This window comes from Muscardinus avellanarius (assembly GCF_963383645.1).
Source record: "Muscardinus avellanarius genome assembly, chromosome: 1".
Taxonomy (NCBI): domain Eukaryota; kingdom Metazoa; phylum Chordata; class Mammalia; order Rodentia; family Gliridae; genus Muscardinus; species Muscardinus avellanarius.
Genome location: NC_137786.1, coordinates 109,128,961 through 109,142,225, shown reverse-complemented (window position 1 = coordinate 109,142,225; position 13,265 = coordinate 109,128,961). Strand labels below are relative to the sequence as shown.

The 13,265-nt window shown below is 51.5% G+C and overlaps 1 protein-coding gene across 1 annotated transcript; it reads right to left on the bottom strand.

Moving 5' to 3' along the window:
• Positions 1-5,870: 5,870 nt before the first annotated feature.
• CPLX2 (complexin 2) lies at positions 5,871-7,122 on the bottom strand (the record flags this gene model as incomplete). Its single annotated transcript, XM_080715082.1, has 3 exons — positions 5,871-6,068; positions 6,797-6,972; positions 7,092-7,122. 3 exons carry the CDS (start codon positions 7,120-7,122, stop codon positions 5,871-5,873), a joined length of 405 nt encoding a protein of 134 aa, XP_080571208.1.
• Positions 7,123-13,265: the final 6,143 nt, after the last annotated feature.

The window sequence follows — 13,265 nt, the reverse complement described above, 5'->3', positions numbered from 1 at the left end:
TTGCCAGCAGACTTTCTCTTCCCTTCTTGGCTTGAATGCTTCCATAAAACAACTTGCCGTTTTGTGAGCTGATTCAATGGAGGGACCTATAGGGCAAGAATGGAGCATGGTCTCCAGCCAACAGCCAGCAAGGAATTGAAACCCTTGATCCAACAGGAACAGAATCCTGCCAGCAGCCACATGGGCTTGGAAGTGATCTTGCCCAAATGAAATTTCTAACGAGACTCCAGCCCTGGTTGGCATCTTCAAAAGAGCCTCACGAGAGCCTCTGAAGCAGAGGACCCAGCTAAGCTTGTGCTCAGACTTCTGACCCACAGACTGAGATAATAAATATGCATTTCCCTTATAGAGCTCTTCAGTTACGCAGGGAGATGTGTGCAGTAAGATGGCCTACTATAGCATTTGAAAAACACCATTCATTGACTGCTTGGCACTTGGTGATATGGACGTGCGTGCAGGACCCCATTTATTCCTCACAACTGCAGAGGTCAGAGAAGCTATTTCCATCCCATTCCACTTGCGAGCAAACACTAAGAGGGGTTAAGTGCTGTGCTCAAGATTACTCTGCTGGGTGACGAGCCTGTCTGCACACCCAGTGCTACTGGAACACTCAGCTATGATGTGCTGTGTTGTGTGGCTGCAGCAGCACACTCCACTCTGGCCAGTGGACAGGGGCTCTATGAGGAGGTGGCATTTGAGCCAGATTGTGAGAAGTTTGAGGAGTACACCAAGAAAGGAAAGAGTCCACTGAGACCAGGCAGAGGGGACTGGATATGCAAACACAACACGGTATGGTACCTGTGGGTGCTGGGATACTTGGAGCACAGGGGCGGGTGGAGGTCTGACCTAGCAGGTTGCAGTCCTACCATGGGGCTATTTTGACCATTTTCATGTTATTCTATAGGCAGATGTCAGGGCCATTGGAGAGTGTTAGGCAGGGAGTGACTTGATGAGGTTTGCATTTAATTTTTTTAATTTGTTTTAATATTTTGTGGTACTGAGGATGGAACCCAGGGGCATTGTACCCCCAAGCTATACCCCCAGTCCTATTTTTTAGTCTTTTTATTTTTGAAAAAATGTCTCACTGAGTTGCAAAGGGCCTCGCTAAGTTACTGAGGCTGTTCACGAACTACAGTCTCAGGCTCCGAATGCTGGGATTACAAGTGTGTGCGATGCCCGGCTGAGGTTTACATTTTAGATGTGTCTTCTAGGTGGGGCTGGGAGGTGGGGGGAGGGTGGGTGAAAGGGAAGAGGTTGATCAGTGTGTGGGAGAACAGTGTGTGGCAAGGGGCAGTGCTGAGAAGTGAGGAGAGATGGGCCTAACTTCAGCAGGGTGTGGGGAGAGGTAGGGGAGGGGGTCTGGTCTGGTCTTGATTTCTCAGCAAGGCCTGGGAATGCTGAATAGTATCCAGCACACACATACAGAAGTCCTCTCTGTAGTTGCTAGCTCCCTGCCCATTGCAGAGGGCAGACACCATCACTGTGGGAATGAACAATTGATAGACCCTTGGCCACACACATGACTTTGTCATATTCTTAGGAATTGAAACCCGAGGAGCTTGAGGGGAAAGGTGGTCAGAAATGGGATGCAGGGCTCAGCCTGCATGGCCGGGCCCTTAGAGTTACTGAGTCGGCACAGGGGGTGGAGTGATCTTGGAACTCTGGGGCCAGTCCCGACTCTGGCCTTGGTTGATTCCTAGACTAGAGTTCACCGTGTCCTTGCCAGAAGCTGGGTAAAATAGAAGATTTTCTGGGGCTTCTGGAGCTTTGAGGGTGGACTCCCCTTAGTGGTGAGTTAGTGTCTCTATTTAGCCAGGAGGTACTGATGGACAGAAGAGGGTAGACAGAGAGCTGCTGTACAAGGTCTTTTTCTTTGTTGTCATGGTTGGTTTTGTACATCTTAGCATTTGCATCATACAAAGGGGGGAGCAACAGCCATGGCTTTTGGTCAGGTTCAGGGGGTATGGGGGGCAGCCCTCCCCTCCCCCAGGCACTGACACATTTAAAGGAAGCAGAGCAACAAAGACACAGCACAGATGTGGGAAAAGGGTTCCCCCGCACGAGCAGGATGGTCCATCTCACCTGGGTCTCAGCAAGACTCCTCACTCACAGCCCAGGGCCAGCATGAGCACCTCCATTCACCCCCAGTCAGGAGGGTGGTGCAGAAGGAGTGGGGACCAGAGCAGGGGACATTTGGTGGGAGGCATGTCTTAAGGCCTGGGAGACATCACCCATTGGAGCCAGTCTGACCCCCTGGCCTCCCTGTAACTCAGGGACCTGTACAAGGGTGGATCAGTTGGGCTGTGGAGGAGGGTGACCATGCCAGGTGGTGCTGGGGAGACCCCCTTTGAACTCTAGCCACAAGCCTTTGGGACTGCTGCTTTGCCCACCAGCTGCTCCACCTGTAGAGGTCCTGGGCTGCAACATGTCTCTCTTCCCCGTCCTTACTCTGTCTCTCGTACTCAGCCTATTGACTTCCTGATTCCTTGAAATAGCGTCCTAAGAACCTTGGGTGTTAAGGGCACACTTTCTGGGTGCCTTTTACCCAGAGTAGAGATGTTCATATCTGGAAATCCTGTTCCATTGCCAATGCTTAGCACAGGGAGACCCAGAGAAGCCTTCCCTGTGAACACGCATGCCCATGTGGGTGATGTACTCTTTTGCTCCCCACTCTGTTTTCAGCCACTACCAATTCTCTCTTGTGTGTCATGTGTATGTGTTGAATTCTGGGGTCTATCCCCCTCAGAGTGTCTCCTGCACACTGCTTCATTTCTGTGTGATGTGCTCATCCCCCTCCCATCTAGTGGGCACACCTCTTGACCCATGCACGTCTGTGGACATCCTTTCCCCTTGCTAGAGCAGCCCAAGCAGATTCTGTGCCCCCACCAGCATGGGGCACACAGACATCCTTTCTGAGCCACTTATTGATTTCTACCCATAGTCAGGTCTTTGTCAGAAATGACAGTTATCGTGCCCCCCTGGACCTGACAGCGATCACTTGGTAGTGGGTAGAGCCAGGCAGGCATCAGGTGGAAATTTTCCCCTTGTCCCTGCTTCCAGGAAGACCTCAAGTCCTACTGCCTGGGAGCAGAATGGATAAATATGGGAGGTGGACCCGATTAAGCCGGCCCAGCCTGGAGGGCACTGGGGTGGAGCTGAAAAGCCCTGAGCCCACCGTGAGGGTCCAGAGGGGCTGTGTAGACCACCAGGAAACACTGTCTACGGGTGGGGTCCTCAGGTGCACCTGGGATGTCTCATGTGGCTGGGCTCCCTTGCTCATCTGTAGCTCCATGGGCCTTGATCTCTGTGCCCTGACATCACCTGCAAGGTCTAAGGATTCCTGACAAAAGGAAGACCTCTCTCCACACCGGTGTCTATACCTATGTCCAAGTGGGACTCACACAGAATCTGAGAAGGGGGTTCTGGGGCCCTTAGACTGGGCCCTGCCTGTCTCTGGCCCAGGACCCCAGGGCTCTTGAGAATGACCATCCTGCTCAGGATAAAAGACACAAAAAGACAAGCAGACAACAGGGGTGCAAGGTGGCTCCCCATCACATACAGGCACAGACACAGAAAATGGCCCCTGGGGGGCCCAACACAGGGGCACGAGGAGGATGGGGCAGAGGAACAGGGTAAGTCCAGGAAGCTGGAGCTGCTGAGGCTCTGCTCCCCAGAAAAGGGACAGACCAGGGGACTTTTCTGGTTCCCTAAACATATGGATTGTTTTGTCTCGTCTTAAAGTATTGCAGTCTAACTGATATGGCTTTAACTATTGGAAACGGACAGAGAAGACAACTGTCTCTCTCTGAAATAAAAGCATAAATCCACTAAAATGGAAAACCCACAGAATGCAAACTGGGGCCAATGAGGCAGGGGCTCAGGGGCAGGCAAGTCGCCCCTTCCCTGGCCCCTGCTTTTGAGATAGGCCCTGGTGGGGACCTAGCATGGCTTCCTGGGGCACTGCCTGGGTCTGTTGCAGTGGAATTTTGAGGACCTCAGGCAGGACCCCCAAGGGCAGGAGGGCTTGAAGGCCAAGGACAAGGTCTCATGTTGGATGTAGCCACCTGTGACCAGTGGTCTCAGGGCTGGGAAGGGGCATCTTACCTACATTCTTTTTCTTCAAGCATACATCCATACACACAACTGCCTTTTCAGACCCCACACATGCATACAACAGATTTAGTACCTCTGAAAATTCTTTCAAACACACACTTCTATATCTGACATGTACCTACCACTTCTGACATCCACACCTTTCTGAAACACATGTGTATACAAGTTAACACATGTATCTTTAAGCACATATGAGATGGTGAGCACATACTTAACCAATCACAACTCAAATATATGACCTCAAATAAGTGTGTGTGTGCACACACACAACACACACACACACAACACACACACACACACACACACACACACGGCTGCCTAACACATAAATCTCTAATACAGAGATAAGACTACTAACACACAATCTCAACTCATCACACTCTTAGCCATACATAAATGCATAAAATCTCTGAGCATACAGTCATTGATGGGGTCTGCCATGCACTGTCATGCATGCATGAGCTCATAAATCGCTGATGGAGTCTGCTGTGCACTAACATGCACACTTGGTCTCATACAGTCACTGATGGAGTCTGCCATGCACCATCATACATGCATGAGCTCACACGTTCCTCCCTCATTTGCACCTCCCCTTCCTCTCCCACCTCATTCTCCCACAACTGACTGAGCAGGAAGCCTTGACAATCTAGGGAGGGAGGTGTGAGGGGGACATATACCAGTCTCATACATCCCAGAGAAGAGACTGTTCTTGGCCAACGGGATGAATAGACAGATAACTTCTGTCACGTGGGAATTAGCTTCTTCCCAACAGCTTGGGGGCTTTGGCCAGGAAGGGTCTTCCTGGGGACCATGGGGCCCTGGAAGCACATGGACAGGACAAGGTAGAAAGAAGGGTGGATAGGAATGGGGGGGCAGCATGGCCACACCAATGGGTATGGGGGGGGTCCCATGGCATAGACCATTACTGCCCGATGGCTCCAAGTGTTTTCTGGGGGTCTGGGCAGCCCCTTGGCTGGGCAAACTGGGTCCAGCCTGGCAGTGGGGGCCCAGGACCTAAGGGGGGTGAGAATGAACGAGGGGTTGCCCTACCCTGGGGCTCCTCCACAGAAAAGCTAAAGTCTGAAGAGGATTCATTTGGTGGGACCAGTGTGGCAGGGTCCATACCTCTCTAGATGGGGTTTGGGGAAGGGTGTGCTCCTGGGCTGGGTGTCACCAGGGAGAGGGCAAAAGAAGAGCCTCAGCCTCCTGCCCAGCCCCTAGCCTGGCCAGACCTGGGTCCTTTCTGGGTAGACCCTTGAGGAACAGGCTTTTCCTGACTCCTTTTCTCAGAGCCAGGCCATTCAGTGCCCCTGCCCTGACCCTGAGACCCACTGACGTAGCAGAGGCTGAGGGTCAGCATGCTGGGCAGGGCTGGAATGTGTCATTACTTTGGCTGGCTGGGGACGGCAGTCCTTCTGGCAGTGGGAGCATGAAGGAATGTGTGGGGGTCACCACACTAACAGACTGTAGACTTCAGGAGGGGGCTACCCAGTGCCTTTGGGCCTGGGTTCAGTGTCCCCTGCTGGAGAAAAGCCGTCTTCCCTTTTTCAAGCCTTTGGGAGTGAGGTGGGACTGGATACCCTGGAATGAAGTGGGGTGTAAGGGAGGGTTAAGGGGGAGGAGCCCCTGGCCAGGGAAGGGGGGCAGAGGCCAACTGAGGTTTTCCCCTTCAGAATTTAGACTTAATAGAAAGAAGGAGAGAACAAACTAAAATAAAATAGGTAAGGAGTAGAGTAGGGATGGGGCAGGAGGGCCGGTTACTTCTTGAACATGTCCTGCAGCGGCCCAGGCAGGTATTTGAGCACCGTGTCCAGGATGCTCTCCTCTTCCTCCTCCTCCTCGTCCCCACAACCTGCAGGGATGGCCTTCTTGGGCCGGGTCAGGCTTCCTTCACAGGGCTGCTCGAGAGCCGCCTTCTCCTCTGCCTCCTTCTCTTCCTTCTTCTTCAGCCCATACTGGGGAGGAGAAGGACAGAGGAGTGTGAGGGTGTGGACAAGGAGAGAGCTTGGTCTACCGGTCAGGCAGATTTGGTTGACATGGCTCGTGAGCATGTCTTAAGCCTCAGTCTCGTCATCTAGAAAATGGGGTTAAGGGTGCCGCCCCTGTAGGACTATGCCTGGTCCTTAGTAGGTGATTAATAGGAGGGACTCTGTTTGGGGTTTCCTCAAAATTCATACCTGCCCATAATAACTTCTTGGTTTTTTGAAATCCCCAAAGATAAAAACACTGAAAAGTTTTCCCATATGTCTGAAACCAAATTTCGGTGATGACACCCAGCTTGAGCCAGCAGCAGATTACCTGCAGTCTTGATTTGTTGCCTGGTGTCAGACATGCATTAAACTATCTGATGTAGGGTGGTAGACCCAGATCTCCTTGGGGAGGTTCCCTAACAGCACTACCAAGTGCTTAGGGTACTGTGGATTTTCTCTAACAACCACAAAGTCTGAATTCCATGAACATTTGCACCAGAGGCTGGTAAGACATTGTGGGCCTGTGGCACTTACTGTGTACACTCTCTTTATTTAATCCCCATCATGATCCTTTGAAGGAGGCATCTCAGCAACACCCAATTTTCTGGTAAGAAGAGTGAGACTCAGAGATAATGTGAAAGCTTGGGATTCAGGGCACCCTAGGGCGGAGTTTCTGGACCGTTTTACCCCTCATGCTTTCAGGCAGACCTGACCTTGTCTCGAATCTGCTGCCGGACTTTCTCGCGCTCGGCCTCCATGCGTGCGTGCTTGGCCTTGCGCTCCTCCTCCTGCTGTCGCAGCGCCTCCTGCCGCTCCTCCTCCTTCTTCTGGGCATCAGGGTCCTTCTCCTCCTCTCCCCCCAGCATCTTCCCCATGTCCTTGGTGGCCCCTATGGAGATGGGGTGAGGAAGGAAGAAGGGGGTCAGTTGGGGCCCACTGCCCTGAACCCCTTGGGTCCTGCCCCACCCTCCCTGGCAGTGTGCTGTGGAAAGTGACAACAGAGCTCACCTCCAAGGGCCTGCTTCATGACGAAGTCCATGGCCGCCTGTGCTTAGTGCGCCCCAGCCCAGGGCTGGATTCACATGCAGTGCTCCCGGCTGGCCTGGCTCAGGGAGATGTATCAACCTGCAAGGAAGAGTTCAGGGTCAGATGGGAGAGGCCTCTGCCCAGGCAGCGTGGTGGAGCTTGACCCACGGCAGACTCACCCTGTTCAAACTCCTGGCACCACCAATCTGAGGTCAATGCAGTACCTTGGCAGGAAGGGAAAGGAGATGGAGCAGGCTATTCCCCGAGTACTTGCAGTGGGCTAGACACTTACAAACAGCCTCTGATTCCTATTTTAAAGCTATCTCTTGACCATACCGTTCTAATTTGATTGAAGCCAGGAATATTGGAATGAACCTGGAATTTGGGGTCAGGCAGGGCTGCATTTTCCTGCCAGTCTTATTCATTATTTGTTGTGTGACCTTCAGCAAGTTCCTTAATCTCCTTATGCCCCACATTTCTGAAACAGAAATGTCAGTACCTTCTTTTCCAGGGCTACTGTGGAGATTGAAGAGACTCTAGCTCTGGCCATTGGATCAACCCATAAAAATGAATGAGCATGTGCCCAGCAAGTCAGAAGTGCATGAAAAAATGGAACAGCCAGCTTGGATAGACATCCCAGACTTTGGAAATTAGACAAAAGGAGAAATGCTATTTTTATTGCAACATAATGTAAAAGGTTTTTGTTTGTGTGTTTAGTTTTATTTTTGCACTGGGGATTGGATCCAGGGCATTCTACTTCTAAGCTATACCTCTAGCCTTTTTATTTATTTATTTAGTTCTTAAATTTTGAAACAGTCTCACTAAATTGCTGAGCCTGGCCTCAAACCTGAGTTCCTCCATCTCAGGCTCCCAAGTACTGAGAGTACAGGCATGCACCACTGCATATGGCAGCATACATTCAAGTCTGGGTTTTATAGCTTGATGTTGACTTTTATTTTGAATGACACATGGAAGCATTAGAGATATTATACTCTTCCCGAGGCTTGGAGTCTTTAAAGTATCTAGCACAGGCTTTGTGGGCACTCTGCTAGTGTTAGTCTTTTTTTTTTTTTCTTCACTAAATCACCAAATTTCAGTTTTTATTATATTTTTTATTGTTATAGTTTCACCACAGGAAGATTTTCTCCTAAAGACTTCTTAATGGGAATCTCAGAATGCAAAATATGTAGAAGTGGAACTATTCCAATAGTAGCAGTAGGAAGAGGAAGGTAGTAGATTTGGAGACTGTCCTGGGCTTCCTTCTTACCGTATCCCTGCCACATCCCTGAGATGAGCCCCGGGGACGAACACAGACATATTCTTTTCATTTTAACCAGTCAGTTTCAGAGCTCTTTAACAGACAAACCCAACACAAATCTCTTTTGGATAGAGATATCCATGAGCTATCCAGAATGTGATGTGGCTTGGTAACCCACTGAGGCCAGGCCTAACTCTTGAAGGCCTTTTCTCACACAGCCTTTGGTTCTTTATGGCTTGTTAGGAAGAAAAGGGATTCCTGGGGAGTGGTGGCATGGGAAGCCAGGCTGGAAACTGCAACCAGGTTGAGTTCAAGATCCTTGGCTATTTATTCATGGATGAATTGTTTTCATTTCTTTCAAAATGAAGACTCATTATGGGATTTTTGTTATAATACGGGGCCTAAGAGCTTATCTATATGATCAGATCACCTGATAGTTATTTTGGGTAGAGAAAATCATGACATAGTAGAAAAAAATATCCCAAGAGTTTTGACATCAGACACAACTTGTTCATAAGCTTAGCTATCATATTTACTGGCTGTGAGCCCCTGGGAAAGCTTCAGTTTGTACCTTGAAAAATGGAGGACTATTGAGACTACCTTTGTACTGGTGCTTGAAGAGCAAAGAGGATACTGGTTAAGTGCCTGAGAGGTGGACGGTGCTCTTAAAACATTAGCCACTGCTGGCTCTATGTTAATGAGAACTACAATCAAGCCGGAAAGGAAATGCTTTCCAGGAAATAAAAGAGAACCCACCCAGACCCAGAAATCTGAATCTGAAAGTTGCTCAGCTCAGTCAAGCTGTTTTCAATTGATTTTAAGATTTTGGAAAAATACTTCATTTTTAAGAAGAGGAAATGAACAATCAAGTGATTTCAGGAACTCTTGAACTCCTACTCAGAGTTTATGTGGTGCTCGAGGAATTTCCAGGTGGTGGTGGGAGATGTAGGACTCTAATTTGGGATGTTTCACATGGTAGGCAGGACACCTGGGCTTTAGTTTCAGCTTTGTCCCTAACTTGCCGAGTGACTGGCATGTCTCTCCCTGGAGCCACACGATCTTCCAGGCCCTTTCTCCATGTCTGTTGGAGTAGCCCTGCAGCATTCCAATTGCTGACCTCCCCATTGTACCTACAAACCTTTCTCTCTCTTGGTTCTATGACTCAGTTCTTTCTTCTTCCCCTTCTCCTACGGCTATCTTTCTGTATCTCCTCTCCTTTCCTTCCCTCTCTTTCTCCTTTACTGACTCATCTTCTTCCTTCTGTCCTTACATAATCCTGTTCCCCAGAACCAATCTCTCTCTCTCTCTCTCTCTCTCTCTCTCTCTCTCTCTCTCTCTCTCTCTCTTTCTCGGTACTGGGTATTGAACCCAGAAGCATTCTATCTCTGAGCTATATGCTCAGCCCCATTTTTTAAAATTTACTTTTTACTTTTTTTTTATGGTACTGGGGTTCCTGGAAACCCTTCTACCTCCAGGCTACACTCCCAGACCTATTTTATATATCTTTTTATTTGGAAACAGGGTCTCAAGCCAGCATGGCTGGCTTTGAACCTGCGCGATCCTCCTGTCTCTGCCTCCCAAGCACCGGGATTACAAGCGTGTGCCACCATGCCCGGCTTAAAATTTATTTTAGAGCAGAGTTTCAAAGCTGGGCATGGTGGCACATGCTTGTAATCCCCGCGCTTGGGAGGTAGAGACAGGAGGATCACGCAGGTTCGAAGTCAGCCACGCTGGCTTAGGAGACCCTGTTTTCAGATAAAAATATAAAATTGGTCTGGGAGTGTAGCCCGGAGGTAGAAGGGCTTCCAGGAATCCCAGTACCACCAAAAAAATAAAAAAATAAAATAAAACAGGGCTTCACAAAATTGCGAGGGCCTACGTAGCTGAGGCTGGCCGCAAACCCATGATCCTCTCGTCTCACCCTCCCAAGCCCAGAATTCTGCCTCTGCCTCTTTTCTCTCTTCTTTCTCTGGGAGAACACATCAATTCTAGGGGCTTTAATGACCCCTGGCACTGATGACACCTCTTTCTTATCTGGACTCCAGATTCCCCTCATTCATTTGTGTGACAGGTATTAACTGAGCACCTAGTTTGTGCCAGTTGATGTCAGGTACTGGGGACAAGTGCACCACCACACCCGGCATCGTGTTGCATTCTTTGAGTACCTCCTCTCTGGGTGCTGGAACTGTGGCAGAGAATAAGGGGTCCTTATTCTCTTAAGAAGGCAGTTCCTCTTGCAGTGCTCAGTTGGCTGGGGAGGGTAGAAGCTACACAACAAATCACACAAGGGTAAAATTGGTGGGTATCACTGAGGTGGGGGTATGAAGAAAGAGGAGAGGCTGTCGCTTCCAAGGCTTCCTTCCTCCTCTCTTCTACTGCTACTAATGCTTTTCTTCAGGGCCCACAGGTTCTGAATTTGTGTCTAACCTCTACCTTTGTCTCTCTCCCGGCTCCCGCCCCTCCTACACATGTCTGTCTGTTAATCTTCCTAAAGGGCAGATCTACCCTCGCAAACATACCCTGCAATGGCTCCACATGGCTTTGTTAAACCAAACACAGTCCCCCTGCTGACCTTCAAGTCCTGCACAGTCGAGCACCCGCGCCCATCGCCTCTCATTTCCCATTCCTCTCACGTGACTCTGCCTCAGCCAGACCCCAAAACATATTCTTCCCAGCCCCATCCTGATCATTTGTACAAGCTCTTCCCACTGACTTAAAACCTCTTAACCTCTTTTCTGCTGTTCAAATCTTAGCTCGACCACTTATTAAGTGACCTTGGGCAGACGACAATGTGTTTTCAGGTGTAAAATGAAGACAGTACCGCATATATGGCCAAGGCTTGTTGTGAGCATTAAGTGAGATAATGCAAATAAAGTGTTCAACCTTGTATCTGGCATACAGCAGGTGTTCAGTACACAAGAGCGATCATAATCGTCGCCATCGTCACCGTCCTCATGATCAGCAGCAGCAGCAGCAGCAGTGACACCAATTTTCAAAGATTCCTCCCCAAATCACTCCCTTCACGAAATTTCCTGGATGTCCTTGGGAAGGTGTGGTGTCTTTCTCTTCTGAGATCCCTCACACTCCTCCTCACACTCTCTAGGGCAGCATTGTCTGCCTCCACCTCATGCTCAGTCCAAGCGACTTTCTTTTCCCAGTCATTCTGAACCCCTCTGGGGCTAGTATTATTATACCATGCTATTCATTTCTCTTATCCCCAGAATCCACCACAGGGTAGACCCTCAGTTGTATTTGCAGGGTCGAATTTAATGTGTGCCAGCCGGTGTGTGTGTGTGTGTGTGTGTGTGTGTGTGTGTGTGTGTGTTTACGTTCAAAATAGGCGCCTGCCTGTCTAATCCTGAACTTAGAATTCAGTCTGCGTGAGCGTGCCTGTCTGTGCCGGGTGTTTGACCATCTGCTCTGCAGAAGTCAGGAGGTCCGGCAGGTTGCTTGAAGTTGAGAATTTGGGCCGGACCGCCAGGAGGCGCTCCTCAGCGGTTTTGTGGGAAGCCTCGGTCTGTCCCTGCGCGGGAAGGATGTTGGTGGTGGGGAATGCTGAGTTGGGGGAGGGGAGGCACACAGGGGATGGGGGAGGGATGCTATGCCTTCAGCACCCTTCCCTCCCGGGCTCCCCGCAAGCCGGTCCCAGCTCTAGAGCAGCAAGCGTAGGCACCTGCTTAGGCTCGGCCCTCTGAGCTCCAGGCGGTTTCCAGGACCGGCCCCGCCATCTGACAGGCAGACTGGGGCACCTGCAGTGTTTGTCCCTGTGGCTGTTTTTGTGTTTTTCTGGCTTGAGTACGGGCTATATTCGCCGCAACTCAATTTTACACTCGTTTGCTTTTTGCCAGGGACTCGATGCTAATGGCGGTGGCAGAGAAGAGGGATGTCCCTCTACGCACCCCCACCCCACCCTCAGGAGGAAGCGTGGGGAGGGGAAGGGCGGGGAGGATAAGAGAGGGCTGGGGAACTGCTTCTGGCTGAAAGGCGAAGCGGCGGGGGCTTTCCTTTCCCCGCTATAAGAGAGGACCAGAATCCAGGTGCGCCTCTCGGGCCCGCTCAGAGCCCAACACACCCCGCAGCTCTGCCAGGAGTTCTCAGTTGGCCACCGAGAGCCGCCCTTGCCCTCCCCATGAAACACACCCGCTCACTGAGCTTGACCCCACGACGTAGCACGGTCTCAAACTTTGCTCGGGGGAGGGGCAGAGCGGGAGCGCCGAGGAGACCGCTCCTACTGACCCCAGAGAGCCGACAGCGCTGCCCAAGCCTCAGCTCCTCGGGGGACGAGGACAAAGAGGCCCCTGGTCCCCACCCTCAGTCGACGCTTGGGTTCCCTTCCCTCCATCTTCCGTCTGCCCGCCTCCCTCTCGCCGCCCTCTGACTCACTCGGGAGCCTGAACTCTACGCCTGGGGGCGGCTCCATCCTCCCGGGCTCAAGGGCCCGGCGGGCGCGGGGCTGGCCGCCACCAGGGGAAGCTTAGGTCGACGTCCCTCCGCCCTGCTCCTGCGAGCTGCAAGTAGTTCTGTAGGTGCAGACTTGAGTCTCGCGCCGCCTTCGGAGCGGTCCAGGCTGCCCGGAGCCGGGGCCGTAGGGCTCGGCCCGCTCGGCTCCGCTCCGCCGCCCTCCCCGCGCCGGGAGCTGTCTTTTCAGCACCTCGGCGAGCGCGCCCCGGAGAGTCCCCGCGGCCGCGCAACCCCCTATTCCAGAAATTCAGCAATCGTGGGCAGCTGCCCCCGAGAAAGACTTACTCTCCAGCTCCCCGGGCTGCTGTGCAGCCTCAAGGCAAGACCTGGACCCTGTTGCCCACAGCCCGACTCCGCCCTCCCGGCCCGCAGCCAGCACCGACCTGGCGTCCCCGCAACCGTCTAAGCCGCTGCAGGGCTCGGGCTCCACTCAACCA